This window comes from Protopterus annectens, chromosome 12.part0 (genome assembly GCF_019279795.1).
Source record: "Protopterus annectens isolate FY-2018-M chromosome 12.part0, PAN1.0, whole genome shotgun sequence".
NCBI lineage: Eukaryota > Metazoa > Chordata > Ceratodontiformes > Protopteridae > Protopterus > Protopterus annectens.
The window spans coordinates 139,042,551-139,064,037 of record NC_056746.1 but is presented as its reverse complement, the minus strand read 5'-3'; the positions used below and the strand labels follow the sequence as shown (position 1 = coordinate 139,064,037).

Here is a 21,487-nt window from a genome sequence, read left to right as displayed (position 1 = left end):
TTCTGTATCTGCTCAAGTTTTCTCTGGTTACTTTAGTTTCCACCCTTTGATTGGCCACAGTAAACTGTCCACGTACATTTTGTACTTGCCATTGCCAGGACTAATTCGCTATCTTGGAGGTACAGTTCAATAAATGAAATTCAGTGAAATGCCTTTCATTCACAAGGTTTGAGATGCTTTGGGGGGAAGAGAATAGAGATGGTGGGAGAAGTAAGGATAAAATAAGTGTAAAAGGTGAGTAGAGTATTATGGTGGTTTAGAGGTGAGATAGTAGAATACAGCACAACAGAAAAAGAATCATTCCTTGAATTTCTGTTCTTGTGAAATAATTTGTGCTATAGGGAGGAAAGCAAATATTTAATGCTTTAAAATTATACTCCCAAGCATTCCCACACTAGCTTGAATGGATGCAAAGAGTACAACACCGTGCTGCAATCTCCACTTCAGAAAGCAGTTGTCACTCTTCGGCATTGATCTATTCATTGTGGTGCATTTGGTCTAGACATCTATCCTGCCCTTTCAAGCAGTATTGAGCTGCTGTTTCCTTTGCAGTAGCCTGTGCTTATGTTAATTAAACAGCATCTAGATAACTGCTGTTTATGTCTTGTTTCTTAATACCACAACATTTGATCTAAAGCACAGGAATATGGTATGTGAACTTTTAACTGCAGGTTTACTGGCTTATTTACTAGTGCAGGTAGTCTATGGAAATCTTTTCCATCATTGCAACTCAAGGTAAATGCCTTTAAGAAAAGTTATATGAAGACATATGAGCCAGTGCATAATTTAATAATATTTCGTTGTTGCAGTTATTGGTATTTCCTTGTTTATCTGTGCTCCTTGCCAGTTTTGCATACTGAAAAGTTAGCATGTTAATTTAATGCCCTTCACCCTAGAAGAATGCAAAGTATGCTTTTATTTTGACATCTGGGCAGGAAGATGTTTTACAAGTGATCCCTACAATATTCAAAAGCAGCCTGAATCCCACATAATCTGAGGAAAAAAATAATACTGCTTTGTTCTGCATATAGTCTTTTATTTGGGCACCTTGTATCTTGAAACTACTCTGGTTTAGATTTCTATATTTTCAGTCGAAAGCAACATGCAGTGTGAACATACAACTTATTTGATGCTACAAAATGTATTTCAGTATTAATGTGCTGATGAGTGCACTTTCTGACCTGTTTGTGAAATTAAATAGACACAATTAATGCAGCCTTGCTTTTTGTTACAGCAGGCTTTTGAACTCTTAGTCGCTTTTATAGTTGTAGTATATTCATGTACTACTCAGGTCAATGTCTATTGTATCACATACACCAAGCATTCTCTGTTACATTTTAGGGGGGGGTTAAACTGTGTGTTTGTCTGCTAATGTTATCTCACTGAAAAATAAAGGATCAAACTGTTATTTAGACAACTCACAGTAACTGCGTTACTGTAATTTAAACAGTAGAGCTAATACTGCATTTTTTAAAAGAAAAAGGAAAATACTTGTAAAAGATGTGGATAATCCTTTCTGTCAAAGTCTGTTTACAGCAGTAGAAATAGTCCTCTGGTATATATTTTGTTTTTTTTATTTATTTCATTTATCAATCAGTTAAGACCATTAAGGGCAATCAACTTTTTTTTCAGCAATGACCCAGGAATACTGTCTCATTGACCTGCTCAGTGCTACACATTTTCCAAAAGGAGATAAGAAGAAATCAATCCATAGATCGTTGTACTTTCACTCTATAGCAATATGAACTTACAACATATTTGATGCTGCAAAATGTATTTCATCATTAAATATGCTTATGGTACAACATATTTAATGCTACAAAATGCATTTCATCATTAAATATGCTTATGGTACAACATATTTAATGCTACAAAATGCATTTCATCATTATATGCTAATTATGGTACAACATATTTAATGCTACAAAATGCATTTCATCATTAAAGATGCTTATGGTACAACATATTTAATGCTACAAAATGCATTTCATCATTAAATATGCTTATGGTACAACATATTTAATGCTACAAAATGTATTTCATCATTAAATATGCTTATGGTACAACATATTTAATGCTACAAAATTTATTTCATCATTAAAGATGCTGATGGTTGTACTTTTTGTCCTTTTTTAAATTAAATTAAAATTAATACAGTCTAGCTATTTGTTATGGTAAACTCAACTCTCATAGCTTTAACCTTCTTCTAAGAGTTGTCAGCTCACGTATTTAAACATTATGTGCCATTTCTGTTTCTAACACACATAAATTTCCATTCCTCACAGTAAACAAGTTACTTGGCTGCACATAGTTTACATTTGAAAAGAAAATACAATCTTCACATTTTCTAGAAAAGATCCTGTCCAGATCCGAGTCTGTTATCCACTAGGTCAAGTCCTTGATCCTTCAGTAATGCAGTCCAGTTTGAGATTAACTTGATGGTCTCAAGAGGTATTCATACATGAATGCCAGAGCTTTTCATCATCAAATAGAAGACACCTTTCTGGGCTATAAGACTGCTGGGGCTCCCACATTCCACAATGTGACCATTCTCCAAAACTATAACTCTGTTAAAAGAAAACATGAAATTGTTCACAAATTTTTGTGCATAAATCAAATCTCTGAAAGACGTTATGAATCACTTGTGGTCTTCTCAATCATTGTGTTTGGGGGGGTATAGCGTTCATATCTCATACTAAGCGTTAATTTATGTGTCTAAGACTTGCAAAGAAGTTCTAATAAAAACACACAAAAGTATTTAATGTACAGTAGTATGCTATGAGTTAAAATTCACTGTCCACAGTGTCTCCCACTCATTGTGGCCATTAATAAAAATGTTCATTTGACTACTATAGAATTCAGAATGCATTCACAGCACAGATCTAGGTATAGAAAAACACAAAGAACACTGCCAAGGGAAAAAAAACAAGTCGACATGAATGAGATGTTGAGCATTTCTGTTCCTGTAATAAAACCAATGGCACTTCATTGGACCATGCCAGGTATGTACCAAACATCTTCTGAATCTAACCAGTGACTATGGAGATAATATAATGCAAACTTAGTAGCATACCAGAAAAGTGTGCCACAGGAAGCAGTGGGAAATGATTGCCAGAACTATGATCATGCAAAAAATATTCACAATATAAACTGTTGTATTTTATCTTTCAGACTGAATGGTGAACCTTTTACACATCACCTGTAATTCACTGATTGATTCAATCATTAGGTAAGCAATTATTTTGAGAGATGCTGGAAGGTGAAAGTACCTAAGGTTAGTTGACTTTTATCATGGTAGGGGTATCCTTTTTTTAAAACAGTAGATTATAACATTTCACATTTTAGGGACGTTGATGATGTCATTTTTGATAGGAGAGTCTAGAAATTATTTCGGTAGGTCATGGGTGACAGGTTACTAAATGTGTTCAAGATCTGTAAACAAAAAATAGATGTTTAAAATTTAAAAAAAAACATATTACTGAAGTGCTAGAGGTAAGAATTAGTGTAAAAATTAAATGTGAGAAAACTTAATCGCCACTATTTAAAACATATGAAGATTTTATTTGAATTTTACGGAATGTTCACTAAGGATAACTGAATTAACTATGTGGTACAGAGCCTGCCTTGGAAACAAGTGACTCTTCTGAAACTGTCGCAGAAATTGAGTTGAGCAAGAGTGGTGAGTTCATTTGTTCTCACTGACTTCATCTTTATCACTTAACATTGCAGCAGTTCTATCAACAGTATACATTTTTCTGTGATTGTGGCGGGAGTAAAGTGCAAAGTCAGTAAAGCAGTTAATGCTTTAGTGATAGACAAATAACAGTACTGTAAAATTCTACAGTGTATTATGGGCATCAACAGTATATATTTGAATGTATCTTGGAATGAATATTGTTAAAATATTTAGCTACAGAGATTTGAGGGGCACACATCTTCCTTTTCAGATAACCTCATGGTATGCTTGTAGTTTTGCAGTGTTTACATGTTCAGTATGCCATCCATGGTCAATGTGTTGTGTATTTAGGTTACAGTTCAATGCCATACCATTTTACCTTCATTAATTAGTACGATATCCCTCTTATTACACCGCATTGTAACAGTGTACTGTGCCAAATGTCACTATTCCATTTAATACTCCAGCACAATTATCAAAGCTGTTATCTTGATGGCTGCCTGCAGATTGGAAGGCAGAGTCATGAATCATGGTTTGTTGGGTACTGAGGCTATCTGTAACATATGCATTTTTCAACACATAAATTAAGGTGTAAGTAGGCAGGCAAATCATCTCCTGATGTGTCTTGGCCAATGAGAGCCCTCCACTCTGGACACACCTCTCACTGAGCACTGTAAAAGTATGTATATAAGCTGAAGTGATTCATTATATAACAAAGCGCTCACCCATCAAATAATAAGAATAAACTTTTATTTGGAAACTGATTTAAGGCTACTTTATATACTTTCAACTGGAAGACAAATGAGGCAGTGGTAACTGATAGTCGGAGAAACCGCTCATTGTAATCTTCAATCAACTCAAGTTTCAAAAGAGGAGAGGGCAGGACTTTACAAAGTGTGAACAGAAGCAGACTCCTGTCTAACTGTTCTGCCCATTGGGCCGCATCTTTTACATAGTTTTTGCTTTGCCTACCTGCATTTACTCAACCCCTTATAGCTGTTTAAATATTTTAAGCGGCATGATGCTTTTTTGTACATTTCTGCCTTTTTTCAATGTTTTAGCCTAAAAAGTATCTGTTTGCATTTTTTTAGTTTGTTCTGGGACCATAGTCTTTAACTTAATTTGCAGTTTTGTGAAGATTGTGCATTACTGCAAGATTTTAGCATTTACATTATACTGCAGTTCTATATCCATAAGTAGAATTACATGTAAAAGGTAGATGTTTGTATTTAGAACCCAGTCTAGGGCATTAATCTTGTAGCATCATTCACATTTGTAGCCAAACTGTGATCCACTATCAGATCTAAGCCTTGTTTAGTCATTTATAACAGCACTTTTTCCGTAAATAGCATTACTGGTGCATTTCTGCATAGTCTAGTGCCTTAGTCTGTGGTGGGATTGCAGTAGTGGCAGTACTGTGAATTCCTGTCCAGAATTTGTGCTTTAGTACTTTTATAGCTGTTTATATTCCAATTTTGCTGCTAGAGTTTTCTGGTTATCATTTAAAGTTGCATTTAAGTGCTTTTCTGTTTACTTTGGTACTGTTTTTCCCTCCTGTCCTTTGTGTCTGCTCCAACCTCAACTGAGATATCAAGCTAAAATTTCTAAAATTCTAACAATAGGATTAGAGCTCCAGTATTGGACCCCTTGCTAAGAAGTCTGCTGCTTGCAGCTTGAATTTCTTCCAAATCATCCCACCCTTTTCCTGTTGTGGTTTTAAAAGCATGTTTTTCTGGATTCTGCCCCTTATGGTAATCTGACATCCGAAGTTCCCCCCTTTCATTGCCCTTTACAGAAATGCAGATAATAAATTTAATCTATAAAACTTCCCTTAGAACTTAAACCTGTGACTTAATGTGGCTAAACAAATGCACTGGGTGGAGACAAGCTTAGAGCAGCTAGTTTGCATGTTAAAAGGCACTAATATGAAATGTTAGCACAACCTAACCTAGTCTAGTGCCAAATACCAGAGACTACCCAAGGAGACCTCTGTATAACCCAGTCCACAGCCTACAGTAGCCCACCCAAATATAAGTCCAGACAACATAGACATGCAATTTTCAAATGTCTCTGTAGCCTGCTTGGTAGATATGGGCATCCTGGGACATTGTAGAAATTGACTCATGTTCCCCAACAACCATTTCATTCTTAAAGAAACAAACACAATGTGCAAGAGATGTACATTCACAAATTCACCAAAGACAAAAATCTAGCATACAAACAAGGTTGTCAGGAGCACGCACACCATATCCACCAGACAGAGCTGAGGCATTAAGAAGCAATCTTCCCAAACCTCAAAGATCTCCTAAGCCTATGAACAGCAGCACCTATCCTCAACAATCTTTAAAGCACTAACCACGAGCAACATCAAACACAACTATGCTTACACACTGTGGAGCCCCAACAGCAAAGCCCATAAGGCAAGCAAACACATTACCTAGGACTTTTGTCATAGGGGACTCCATTGTATGACACACTGATGCCCCACTCACCAGACTAAACATGAAAAAGAAGATGTTTAGTTACTTTTCTGGAGCCACGATTTGCCACATTATGCACTAGCTCAAGTCAGTACAGCACAGGTACCAGTATGATTTTGTCATAGTCCATGTGGGCATTAATAACCTGAGACATATCTCCCTGGACTATATGAAGAGAGGCAATATTGATTACTCTGAATATGAGTTTCAGGCAGGTATGTGCCTTGCACTGTGCAGCATTCTGCCTTCACCAAGCATGATGCCATACTATGAACCAGAGATGATCGATTTCAATAGTTGGCTAAGTTTCTTTTGACTTTCCTGGGGGATTCAAAATTTGTCAGCATGGGAGGACATGGTTAACAAACCATGTTGCTTTCCAAAGGATGGTCTGTACCTGTCTCCCCTAGGCTTCTGAATATTGACTACACCTTTACCATTCATTTAGAGACTTTTTTAGGCAGCGGCAAACTGACAGACCTACTGACATAGTAAATAAAACTCAAAGAAACCCAAAGGTGTTACTGCTCAGTGCTAAAAGCCTAAAGAAGAAACTCCACACCATACAAGCTCACCTTATTGCGGAGAATATAAACATCTGTGCTGTTACTGAAACATGGTTTAAATCCACAGAAAGTACTTCGACAATGCAAGGCTTTTTTTGCCTTCCACACATTCAGACCGTCAACTGCACAGCCAGGGATAAAAGGTGGAGGAGTCTCGATCTATATTAGCATCGAGTATAATCCTAGGTTGGTTAAATAGGACAATGCCCTGGAGGTAATCCACGTACAAATCACCATAGACCAATTTTATTACCATATCCTAGCAAGTTATAGGTCACCTTCTATGTCCCAGGAATCCCAAAGCTTGTACCTAGACCTACTGGAGGCACTCACCATTAAAACAAATACCCTATTCATGGGAGATGTTAATTGCCCATCTATAGATTGGGAAAGTCACACTGCCTGAAACTCACAGGCACACTGACTTCTGAACTTTATTAACACAAATACCCTTGACCATATAGCACGCACACCCACCAGAGGTTCAAATATACTGGACCTGGTACTCACCAATATGGGAGAGTGCTGCACCCTCCAGTGGCATGTCCTCACTGGTGAGGTCAGACTACAAAGCTGTCTCCTTTGAAATAAAAATCAACTTGGTAACCTCAGGAAATCCTGTAACAGTTAAGAAGCATTCCAAAGCAAACTGCATCGTAATAAACCATAGTTTTTCAAAATTCAGTGCCCCTCCTAACACAGTATTCATTGCAGCTTATGTGAAATTGTTCACAGAGACATCGTACAAACATGTAAATGGCTGTATGGAGACTGCTGTACCTACTAGAAGTAAACCCAAAACAAACTCTAAAAGGAAACCACACTGGTTTTGTTATATACCCTAATCTCAATAGGGTATACAACAAAAAGAAAAAAGTCATGGCTAAAATTAGGAAGAGAACTCCCATAATGATAAGAGCTCTCTAATTAAACTAAACAGGAATGAAAAAGGGCTACTTAAGTCCAGAAAGGCTAATTATGAAGTCAGGATAGCTAGAGACAACCAAAAGGCCTTCTATAGCTATGTCCATAACCTCAAAGGCAGTGCACAGCAGTGAGCCGCAATGGTGGTCAATAGTGTCATCTTCACTGAGCAGATCGATATGGCATTTTTGCTGACTGACAAATTCACCTCAAACTTCAACCCCCAACCCCCCTCTGTATCCCCCATAAAATACTTATTAGCATGACCACCCCCACAACTATTAGCAGGGGAGCAGATCCTGGCAGCGCTCTCTAAGGCCAAAAACACAGCCCTCAGTGATATCCCGAGAAGCCCCCTAAATAGCTTGAAACATGATGTATCAGAATCCCATGAGTCACTTTTTAACTATAGCCTCAAAACTGGCTTTGCAGCATGCGAATTGAGGTCTACAATGGTTATCCCACTTCACAAGGCTGGACCATTAACTGACCCCATAAACTACTGACCTATTAGTCTGACTAGCTTAATATACAAAGTCATGGAACGAATTACCATGTAACTGATCAACAAAGACATAGGTAACCATTAGACACTGGACCCAACCCCGTTTGGCTTTGCCAAGGAAAGACCATGCATACTAAACCTGGTGGACTTCTAGAAGGTCACCAAGGCAATGGATGAGGGGAAGATAGTGCGTCCTGCCTACCTAGACCTGGCTAAGGCATTTGATACAATACCCTGCTCATGCATTGTTGACAAACTGGGCATAAACCTCGACACATCTCACTAGACTGTGATATGGCTCGCAGACAGGACCCAGGAAGTCAACACTAGTGAGACCACCTCCACTGATGTGACTGGTCACCAGCAGGATACCTCAGGGCTCCATGCTGGGACATCTCCTACTTGACATTTACTTTCTGGAGGCAAAGGCTAACGTCAAGAGTTTTTGGCTGACAAAGTTGACAGATATCTGCAAATTAGGAGCTAATATCATATATCCCCCAATGAAAAAAAACATCTTACAAGAGGGTCTGACACAGTCAAATGACAGGTGCCAATGTCAAGGATTATAACTCAGTGCTAAAAATGCATTATAGTGCCTTTTGGAAAAACGACCACCTGGGCTAATTACTCCATCAATAAGACACCCCTAAGAGTTGACTCGGTAGTCAGGGAGCTGGGAACATATGTAGACAGTAATCTGGCCTTTGACCAACATGTGGCCAAGGTAGTGAGAAAATCATTCTATATTACCCAACCTATAAGTAAGGGCATAGCATCAAGGTCTAGAGAAGTCATAGTGCAACTTTGTTTGGCCCTTATAAGATCCAGCATGAGTATAATGCCCCCTTCTGCATGCACTTGACCAGACATATGCCCACAAACCTTCCTTACCAGGAGAATCCAGGGTATATACACACAGTGTCTTAAATGGATCACCTTAAAGCCCTAACACTATACTCTGCCTCCTACAGGTTTTTGTGAGGATATCTATGTTTGGCATACAAGGCATTATTGGATCCAGCTCTGATGGACCTTTTTCACAATGAACGGCATCAGAACCACTAGATCTAAGGATCTAAATTTTGCTTGCAACATAGAAAAGACATGTTAGTGAGACAGATATGTCTCTCAGAGGATTCCCATACTCTGGAATAGGCTTCTCATCAATGTGAAGCAGAGTCCACCCCTAAGCTACTTATGCGTAGCCTTGACCAATGGATGGGAAATTGGAAATTCACCCCAGGTGTGGTGCCCAAGTCCTGACAGAGAGAGGAAGACAGCAACTATGCCCAAAATTAACATACCTTTAGAAATTTCCTAAATAATACCCCCTTCTAATAAATTCCCATGACACAGAGGGGCACAATTGGGTAGTGCAGCTAGGTTTATAAAGGCCCTGGTGGTCAATAGATTAGTATATATGTATGAACCTATGATCAAAGGAAAAAGGCCCATAAATGAAGACTCCTGAAACCCCTGGAAAATGGTCCTAGTAATGCCAGTTCTGGACCTAGTAAAAAAATCCAGTTTGTACTCCTTTGTAAAAGTATGTAGACAGGACCAAGTTGATGCCTCTAGTCATACCTCTCAACCATCTAGATTTTTTATTCATGTTTTTGGTCTACCCCAATAACATTTGTACTTTTTTGGCAAATCACTGAGGACTGACCATTAAATAATGACAGACATTTTAGTTTCAGGCTTCATACCTTTCTGAATGCTGATGCAAAACCTATTATTCTAGCAACTTTTTAAGTGTATAAGAGCAGTATTTACAATCTGTCCCTATTTTTGGGCCTTTGTATCCCATAATTTCTGGCTTTGCCAGATTTCTTCATCTAAGAAGTTGAGAGGCATGCCTCTAAACCAGGTCTACAGCCCACTCCTTTCCAGAAAGCCACCAACAAAGCCAAAGCCAAAGCCCTTGTAGAATGGGCCCTAACCCTGCCTGGAATGGCTTATTATGGTGAGTATAACAAAGACAATACCGTGAGACATCCACCTGGTGATGCTCTGCTTCGACACTGGCTGTTCTTTCCATTACCTTCATAGGAAAAAAGTAGCCAATGAGGTTGAGCTTTGTCTAGGTAGTATCTGAGCTGTCTACAGACATCCAGGGTGTGAATAATCCTTTCTCCCTTGTTCTGGGGTGATATTTGAAGTATACTCCAGAAGTATATTTTTGGATTTACATTCCATCGGCAAGTAATTTTACCATATTTAAATTAATGTCTAGGATTGCTCCATCTATCTAGCTATATAACTGCAACTATATTTCTATGTTTTCTCTATTGCCTCTAGTTATCTATGTAACTGTAACTGAATTTCTCTGTATCATTGTAAAGTGTGAAATGTATGTGGAGCTTTTCTCCCCGGGCCTCCACTGAAAATTGGCTCTTTTAGGCCCAGTGGACCTTCCTGGTAAACAAATGCAATAAATAAAATAAATAAATAAATAGATTTTTGTGATTGTTTCAAGACCTATTCCATGGTGATGAAGCAGGCCTTATGTTGCTGTGTAGATGATTGATAGGTTACTATCTGAAATCTTGGGACCCACTATGCCTAGTCCTGAGGTGTGGAGACCAAATGGCTAAATAACAGACTTATAAATATTAAGTCCAAGACTGCTACTTCTTGGAATATTCCCTTTTCTCTAAGGTATGGTGATCTCAGAGTTGGGATATATAAGTTGAGGGGTGGGGGTTTGCTTCCCCTGCAAAAAAGAAGCTTACAAGTGAAGAACAATGCTTGATACTCCAATTCTAGTGCATTTTTCCCCTCCCCTCCCCTCACAGAATTCCCAGGGTCTGTGGCTGACTGTCCCAAGTACCCTTTTAGTCAGCCATTTCAATCTACTTTTTAGTTTGAATTTTGGAACGCATCCTATAAAAAAGATGAGCCAAATTCATTATCTTATTTTTCTCCCTTTCCAGTCATTCTTATTTTATATTTGTGCTGGATTCATTTAGATCTATGTGCAAGTTCTATTCATACTTGCAAATTAGGCTTTTGCCATATATTTGCAGAAGAGCGCACCCTTGGTAATGTGCAGAAAGAAAGAGAGAGGGAGACAGAGACAGGCTATATGTTGTCAGCTATAACATGAAAATTATCTCAAGAGAAGGGTTTCTGTTGCATTCAAGACACTTGAACATACGTTGGATAATTGTATCACATAAACATGCAGCTTTAAGCTGCTACTGTGATAATATATTTATCAATATGAAGTCAAACTTGTTACTTTTTAATGTGGAGTTTCAGAAGTCGACGACTATACCATTTCAGTTAATACTGACTTTCTGATGCAACTTGAGTTAAGCTGAACATTTTATAAGGAGCTATTGTGGAAACCAATTTTTTTTAAATGCTAAAAAAGGACACTTTCACTAATGATGAGGAGTGTGGGGTGGTATAGTCAAATGATTTTGACACCCATTTCTGTTCATTTGTGTATATATCAACTGGCTTTTTTCTTAGGAGGTAAGATATCTAATTAGATAATGTGAGCAAAAAAGCTGTCTTTAAAATATTTATTCTTTTGTCCATTACGTTTGTTAACTAGTGTTATAACATTAACCTCCTCTTTTTGTCCTTTTGCTACAACTCTCGACAGTCTCAGTTTACTCCCTCAGTATACCTGAAAAACTACTCACTCTCCACCAGATGGCAGCCTCTGCAATAGAAAAGTAATGCAGCTACTTCCAAATAAATGCAAGCAGCAATTGTCACGCTTAACCTTTATTTATTCAAGTGTTTTCTGGGGGTAGAACAGTGATCTCCATGGACCTTTTTTCACAGTCAGCCCAGGAGCGGTGTCTGGTTAAGTAACTTGCTCAGAGTTACATAGTTAGACAATGGAGGTTTAGGGAATCAAATCTTGTACCATTGCACCACAGGAAACACTCATTTATTCTTCTTATTACATGTATTTACCTTCCTAATCCTTTCCTAAACCTTTACTTGTTTGCAACCCTGGGTTGTCAAGATGAGGTCAAACAATGTTGGATAGTACATGTCGTTTTGGTATCATATCAAGTACTGGTACACTAACTAAAACATTTACATTTAGAAATGGCGTACTTCCAGGGTGGTGCAGCAGTAGCATTGTTGCCTCACAGCAAGAGGTTCTCCCGTTCGAGTCTCGGCTTGGGTTGGGAGTGCCTTCTGTGTGGAGTCTGCATGTCCTCCCCGCAGTCGAGTGGGCATTTGAAAGACATGCATTGAATGGGCGTGCCTTCGTTGAAGGTTGGGCATCGGGCTGGCAACTCGGCACCATGAAATCCAACTGCCAATCATTAGCGGACCGGAGTTCCGCTGTGGCGACCCCTAACTGGGAAAAGCCGAAAGACAAACAACATACTAGTTAACTCACATGAAAATCAATACATGTATGGTGTTTGCACGATCAAATCAAACCATCAAAGATGCTGCTGCTCCATAAACATTTATAGTGCATGAGAATCAGAATATGCATATTAGTGGTAATGGGACACACCAGTACTTAAGATAAAGAATTCATCCATTCATTGTAAAATATTCATTCTACATTCTTTTGTTCCTGTTATTCTTACCACAGACATAACGTTTTGGTTGTAAATGAAATTTGCATCTTGTTCAGGGTTACATAGGTCTTTGTAATTAGTTGTCTAGAAATAACTGTTGCTTCAATAGTGACAATCATCTAGAGCCAAGTTTTACACCACTGGGTGTCTATCCCTGTCACTTTTATTCTTTGATAACACACACTCGCATGCTCACACCTATGATCAATTTAGAGCATCCAGTTCATCTACTGCATGTTTTTAGAATGTGGGAGGAAACTGGAACACCCAGAGGAAACCCATGCTAACACAGGGAGGACATGCAGGCTCTGCACAGAAGACACCCCAGATGAGAAATGAACCAGGGAATCTCTTGTTATGAGCTGACAACATGACCGGCTGTGCCACTGTGCCTAGAAATAACTTTTGAACTTAATTTGTTGTTCTGTCCCCTGATCTACACAGGAGAGAACACTGCATCAGGTTTATCCTGTGACATATATGATATATATATGAAATAATTCCCTCGTACCCCCACCAAGCATGCACAAGCATGTTTCTTTGACTTGTCCTGTTTCTCTTACAGAGCATTAACCCTGCCACTATACTTTCTGACATATTTTCTGCTGAGAGATTTCCAGGAACAGAACCTCCTACTATTAAACAACATGCATTTAGAAAAAATGTTCTATGAAAAATATTTAAGATGGAATGTCATAAAATAATCCAGAGCAGCACAGCATGGAAACAAAAGGGAAGTTACAGAAAAATTACCTGATCCACAGACACTTTACAATTAACATGATTGTGAAAAACAGAAAACATATTCCCATAAAGCAAAATGGTATTAACACAAAATGCAGTTAAACTGAGCAAGCAGAATCGTAACAGAATGTAGACACCTCTCCAGTTAGCTCATACTATTTCTAATTAAGTCCATGCAAGCACATTTGTGTGTACTACTTTACAAAAGTAACATTTTAAGGGGCATCCTCAGAGCAAAAGAAAGTTGGCTAACATAGTAAGGGGTCATGTGGTATATAAGGGTGAGCTAATGGGTCTCAAACTCAGGTATTTGGGCTCTGTATCTGAACAGTGTGATCGTCACAGAACATAATTTCTTATCCTTAACCAAAATACTGAACAAAATTCTTTCTTTGTAATATACCTAAAATCAGCATTTACAGCCATCTCCCAGCTTCATGAGATTATGAAGCATTACCTTTCACAGTCAATGATGGTGTTCAGTCGATGTGCTATTTTTAAAACAGTGCAGTCTTCAAACTGTGTCCTCAGTGTTGACTGAATTAGGTTCTCTGTTTCTAGATCAATTGCTGATGTTGCTTCATCCAGAATCACAATTCTGGTCTTTCGAAGAAGAGCCCGCCCAAGGCATAGAAGTTGCTGCTGGCCAACACTGCATAGCAAACAATCAGTTACTCAATTAATCAATCAATAAATAAGAGTCATTGGAAACAAATATATATCAAATGTTGCTATTTTATAATAGAGTATACCCTTTACCAGCAAAAAGGCATGTGTAATGAAAGGTGCATGTAGGTGAATAGTCAAAGGAAAAATATATTGCTAATAACCAGTGAAAATTAGAAGTTTTGGCCACCCATAAATGCAATTTGTAAAAGCCAGACTTGCATACTAAGGTTATAACTCTCTTATCACTGGAATTAGGAAAAAATCCAGAAATCATTGTGGACTAAAGTCCAAAATCAATTACAATTTTAAATAATAACAACAGTAAAAGTTACCATGGTTTAAATACATTTTTTTGTGAAAAATATGAAGTCTGAAACTATAATGCCTGGCATTATTTAATGACAGTAACATGCACTGTTTTGCCACAGAATCACATAACAAACTTCTGAGGCATAATTAGGACATTACTGAAAATGAGAGGCACCCGAGATGAGTGCTTTAAAGAATAACGCTGAAAGTCCTCTGCTTGTCTTACTTTCCTAGAATCGCTTGAGCACATTAAGACTGATGAGTAGGCCAGAAGCTGCACATTCTTAAAACAGATGCAACAACTAGAAGAGTTTCGTGTTTCACATTCCTGAGAAGCATAGATGTTCATGGCATACACACTAACACATGGCATGACTAGTTCAGTGTCCTCATTTCTTTCAGGTTTCATTTTTCACTACGGATTATGGCAAATGAAAGAACAAAAAACTTTCACTTCCCTTCCCTTCTTTGTTTCTATCTTTCTGTTGCAAAGCTTCTTCTTATGCATATTTGTACAAATATATATATATATATATATATATATATATATATATATATATATATATATATATATAAAGTACAACACTAATCTAAATGCACACTTTTCAGGTTTATCCTGGGGTTACAACAGTTCAAATATGAATCATTGTAGATATTTACAGGTTGGGATATAGAATATTATGCAGCAGACATCACAGATACAGATGTTATTAGACAAACACACATTATGTGATGACATTATCAGTGCTACTATTTACAATATGTACATCTGTAGTAATTATAGAGTGGAGAGAACAGAATGATGAATGGTGACTGAGAAAGATCCAGCTGCTGTGACACCTGGTTCCAGGTAGACAGATCTATCTTATTCAACTACATCTGGGGCAGTAGGCTTTCCTTCACAGATATTACAATTGTGCACATATCCCTGCAGTAGTCACCTCATCTGAACTTTCAACAGTTCACTGCCTTTATGCCAAACTAAGAACATTTTTATTGGCGTACATTACCTGAACAAAACCAAAACAGAACGAATCCAGACCAGTAACGAGTGGTGTGCCTCAGGGCTCTGTCCTGGGGCCCCTCCTGTTTGGCATATACTTCTCAGAAGTACAGGCAAGCACAGAAGGGCTGTGGCTGACTAAGTTTGCGAACAACTGCAAACTGGGTGCTATAATAGAGTCTCCGGCCGACATAGAGATCCTCCAGAAGGGCCTAAATGAGACTGATGCATGGTGTCAAAGCCATGGTCTCAAGCTAAATGCAAAAAAATGCGTAGTAATCTCCTTTGCAAAAAACAGAGTACCCGCAAACTACAACATAGGAGGTAATCCCCTGAAATCTGAAGAAGAAATAAGGGATCTAGGGACCCAAGTAGATAGTCAGCTTTCCTTTGATACCCATGTTGCCAAATTGGTTAGAAAATCCTTCTATGTGACCTATCTGATCACAAAAGGGTTCGCATCAAGATCTAAGGATGTAATGGTGCCCCTCTACTCTTCCCTCATCAGACCCATTATTGAGTACAATGCACCAATTGGAATGTACCTGGCTAGACATCTCCAGCAGCTGGAGAGACCACAGAGGTACCTAACCAAGAGGATTACTGGCCTCAAACAGTTGCCCTATGCAGCACGATTGAAAAAGCTAAGACTGTTCTCTGTTGCATACTGCTTTCTCAGAGGCGATCTCTGTCTAATGCACAGAGCCATGTCCAACCCAGAATTGTTGAACATGTTCCATCTTAGCAAAACCAAATCTACTCGAGCTACACGCTCTAGGGATATAAACCTCAACACAACAATGAATAGAACATGCTGGAGGGATAGATTCCCTTCGCAGAGACTTCCCTTACTATGGAACAGGGTCCCGATCTACATAAGACAGAGCCAATCACTATCACTCTTCAAGAGGAACCTTGATGAGTGGATGGGTAACAGAAAGTTCACACCGGGGATCACACCAACAGCAATACTAGATAGGGGCCAAGGGTACTAGCTGCTAGTACAAGGGTCTAGGGAACTACTAAGGGGGTGGTGAATACCGCACAATGTGGCTGGGCTAATATATGCCTTCGGGCACATAGCCCAGTACCAACCTATGAACCTATAAAACCTTACTCTTGTACCTGTGAACCAAATCACGTTTAGAAATGTCTTGGGCTAGTGTGTACACTGTATGAAAAATCGGAGGGTAAAGTAAATGTATAATTAGATTTATGTTCTTGTCATAGGAAATACAGGAGAATTAAGTCACGTGACCATTTACACCTTGTCTGCACCCCATCCTCAGAATGAACCTCTTCTCTGTCGAGGAAAAAAATTATCATAATTGAAATTATCATAACAACAGCAACTGAAGAAAGTTACTCATAGTCATAACCACAAAACAAAATCAAAAACATTAGCAAGTTTTGAAGCCTGAACCAGCAACTTCAGAACAAGGTATCTGTTAGGACAGAGGAAGGTGTACATATAAAGAAAGAGATTCAAATGCACTATGCCAGATATTAATAAATTTATTTATTTTATTTATTTTACATTTGTTGACCGGGCTAGTCCAGCTGGATACATGTCCATTTTCAGTGGAGGCCTGGGGAGAAAATCTCCACATACATCAAAATGTTTACAAACACAATGGTATTTACAAAGACATTGGTACATTACAAAGCTTAGGCATACATTACATTTCATAGGATTTAGCATTTTACGAAAATCCTAGTGCAAACAGTTTTGGATATTCCTGATAAAATATGTCAAAGACACTATTAATTATAAAGTCACACAAACAAATGTCACACAAAAATGCTAGTGTCTAACAGCAATGGATATTCATACAAAGTATGTACAAGGACACTCTTATTCTGTAAAGTCTCACCAGACGTCCTAGTGTAAGATGGCTATGGATAATCATTCAACATATGTAGAGGACATTAGTCCGCTGTATAGTCATAGTAACTTTATTATCAATAGAGATCATTCAAAATGTGTACAGGACATTAGTCCGCTGTATAGTCACATTAACGTTATTATTAATAGAGATCATTCAAAATATGTACAGGACATTAGTCCGCTGTATAGTCCTATTAACTTTATTATCAATGGATAATCATTCAAAATATGTACAGGACATTAGTCCGCTGTATAGTCCTATTAACTTTATTATCAATGGATAATCATTCAAAATATGTACAGGACATTAGTCCGCTGTATAGTCCTATTAACTTTATTATCAATGGATAATCATTCAAAATATGTACAGGACATTAGTCCACTGTATAGTCACATTAACTTTATTATCAATGGATAATCATTCAAAATATGTACAGGACATTAGTCCGCTGTATAGTCCTATTAACTTTATTATCAATGCATAATCATTCAAAATATGTACAGGACATTAGTCTGCTGTATAGTCACATTAACTTTATTATCAATGGATAATCATTCAAAATATGTACAGTACATTAGTCCGCTGTATAGTCACATTAACTTTATTATCAATGGATAATCATTCAAAATATGTACAGGACATTAGTCCGCTGTATAGTCCTATTAACTTTATTATCAATGGATAATCATTCAAAATATGTACAGGACATTAGTCCGCTGTATAGTCACATTAACTTTATTATCAATGGATAATCATTCAAAATATGTACAGGACATTAGTCCGCTGTATAGTCCTATTAACTTTATTATCAATGGATAATCATTCAAAATATGTACAGGACATTAGTCTGCTGTATAGTCACATTAACTTTATTATCAATGGATAATCATTCAAAATATGTACAGTACATTAGTCCGCTGTATAGTCACATTAACGTTATTATCAATGGATAATCATTCAAAATATGTACAGGACATTAGTCCGCTGTATAGTCACATTAACGTTAATATCAATGGATAATCATTCAAAATATGTACAGGACATTAGTCCAATGTATAGTCACATTAACGTTATTATCAATGGATAATCATTCAAAATATGTACAGGATATTAGTCCGCTGTATAGTCCTATTAACTTTATTATCAATAGAGATCATTCAAAATATGTACAGGACATTAGTCCGCTGTATAGTCACATTAACGTTATTATCAATGGATAATCATCAAAATATGTACAGGACATTAGTCCGCTGTATAGTCACATTAACGTTATTATCAATAGAGATCATTCAAAATATGTACAGGACATTAGTCCGCTGTATAGTCACATTAACGTTATTATCAATGGATAATCATTCAAAATATGTACAGGACATTAGTCCGCTGTATAGTCCTATTAACTTTATTATCAATAGAGATCATTCAAAATATGTACAGGACATTAGTCCGCTGTATAGTCACATTAACGTTATTATCAATGGATAATCATCAAAATATGTACAGGACATTAGTCCGCTGTATAGTCACATTAACGTTATTATCAATAGAGATCATTCAAAATATGTACAGGACATTAGTCCGCTGTATAGTCCTATTAACTTTATTATCATTAGAGATCATTCAAAATATGTACAGGACATTAGTCCGCTGTATAGTCACATTAACGTTATTATCATTAGAGATCATTCAAAATATGTACAGGACATTAGTCCGCTGTATAGTCACATTAACTTTATTATCAATAGAGATCATTCAAAATATGTACAGGACATTAGTCCGCTGTATAGTCACATTAACGTTATTATCAATGGATAATCATTCAAAATATGTACAGGACATTAGTCCGCTGTATAGTCACATTAACGTTATTATCAATGGATAATCATTCAAAATATGTACAGGACATTAGTCCGCTGTATAGTCCTATTAACTTTATTATCATTAGAGATCATTCAAAATATGTACAGGACATTAGTCCGCTGTATAGTCACATTAACTTTATTATCAATAGAGATCATTCAAAATATGTACAGTACATTAGTCCGCTGTATAGTCCTATTAACTTTATTATCATTAGAGATCATTCAAAATATGTACAGGACATTAGTCCGCTGTATAGTCACATTAACTTTATTATCAATAGAGATCATTCAAAATATGTACAGGACATTAGTCCGCTGTATAGTCACATTAACGTTATTATCAATGGATAATCATTCAAAATATGTACAGGACATTAGTCCGCTGTATAGTCACATTAACGTTATTATCAATGGATAATCATTCAAAATATGTACAGGACATTAGTCCACTGTATAGTCACATTAACGTTATTATCAATGGATAATCATTCAAAATATGTACAGGACATTAGTCCGCTGTATAGTCACATTAACTTTATTATCAATGGATAATCATTCAGAATATGTACAGGACATTAGTCCGCTGTATAGTCACATTAACTTTATTATCAATGGATAATCATTCAAAATATGTACAGGACATTAGTCCGCTGTATAGTCATATTAACTTTATTATCAATGGATAATCATTCAAAATATGTACAGGACATTAGTCCGCTGTATAGTCCTATTAACTTTATTATCAATGGATAATCATTCAAAATATGTACAGGACATTAGTCCGCTGTATAGTCACATTAACGTTATTATCAATGGATAATCATCAAAATATGTACAGGACATTAGTCCGCTGTATAGTCACATTAACGTTATTATCAATGGAGATCATTCAAAATATGTACAGGACATTAGTCCGCTGTATAGTCCTATTAACGTTATTATCAATGGATAATCATTCAATATATGTACAGGACATTAGTCCGCTGTATAGTCCTATTAACTTTATTATCTATGGATAATCATACAAAATATGTACAGGACATTAGTCCGCTGTATAGTCCTATTAACTTTATTATCTATGGATAATCATACAAAATATGTACAGGACATTAGTCCGCTGTATAGTCCTATTAACTTTATTATCAATGGATAATCATTCAATATATGTACAGGACATTAGTCCGCTGTATAGTCCTATTAACTTTATTATCAATGGATAATCATTCAAAATATGTACAGGACATTAGTCCGCTGTATAGTCACATTAACGTTATTATCAATAGAGATCATTCAAAATATGTACAGGACATTAGTCCGCTGTATAGTCACATTAACGTTATTATCAATGGATAATCATTCAATATATGTACAGGACATTAGTCCGCTGTATAGTCCTATTAACTTTATTATCAATGGATAATCATTCAAAATATGTACAGGACATTAGTCCGCTGTATAGTCCTATTAACTTTATTATCAATAGAGATCATTCAAAATATGTACAGGACATTAGTCCGCTGTATAGTCACATTAACTTTATTATCAATGGATAATCATACAAAATATGTACAGGACATTAGTCCACTGTATAGTCACATTAACTTTATTATCAATGGATAATCATTCAAAATATGTACAGGACATTAGTCCGCTGTATAGTCACATTAACTTTATTATCAATGGATAATCATACAAAATATGTACAGGACATTAGTCCGCTGTATAGTCCTATTAACTTTATTATCATTAGAGATCATTCAAAATATGTACAGGACATTAGTCCGCTGTATAGTCCTATTAACTTTATTATCAATAGAGATCATTCAAAATATGTACAGGACATTAGTCCGCTGTATAGTCCTATTAACTTTATTATCAATAGAGATCATTCAAAATATGTACAGGACATTAGTCCGCTGTATAGTCACATTAACTTTATTATCAATGGATAATCATACAAAATATGTACAGGACATTAGTCCGCTGTATAGTCACATTAACTTTATTATCAATGGATAATCATTCAAAATATGTACAGGACATTAGTCCGCTGTATAGTCCTATTAACTTTATTATCAATGGATAATCATTCAAAATATGTACAGGACATTAGTCTGCTGTATAGTCACATTAACTTTATTATCAATAGAGATCATTCAAAATATGTACAGGACATTAGTCCGCTTTATAGTCACATTAACTTTATTATCAATGGATAATCATTCAAAATATGTACAGGACATTAGTCCGCTGTATAGTCCTATTAACTTTATTATCAATGGATAATCATTC

The 21,487-nt window shown here is 36.8% G+C and overlaps 1 protein-coding gene across 1 annotated transcript in view; it reads right to left on the bottom strand.

The window, feature by feature from the left end:
- Positions 1 to 1,910: 1,910 nt before the first annotated feature.
- Positions 1,911 to 21,487, bottom strand: part of LOC122816398 (multidrug resistance-associated protein 1-like) — a 786,965-nt gene continuing 767,388 nt past the window's right edge. The window contains exons 30-31 of the mRNA XM_044089156.1: positions 13,921 to 14,115; positions 1,911 to 2,567 (exon numbers count right to left, since the gene is read on the bottom strand). Of these exons, the coding sequence (XP_043945091.1) occupies positions 2,456 to 2,567; positions 13,921 to 14,115 (307 nt within the window). The 3' untranslated portion in view covers positions 1,911 to 2,455. The remainder of the gene's footprint in view (positions 2,568 to 13,920; positions 14,116 to 21,487) is intronic.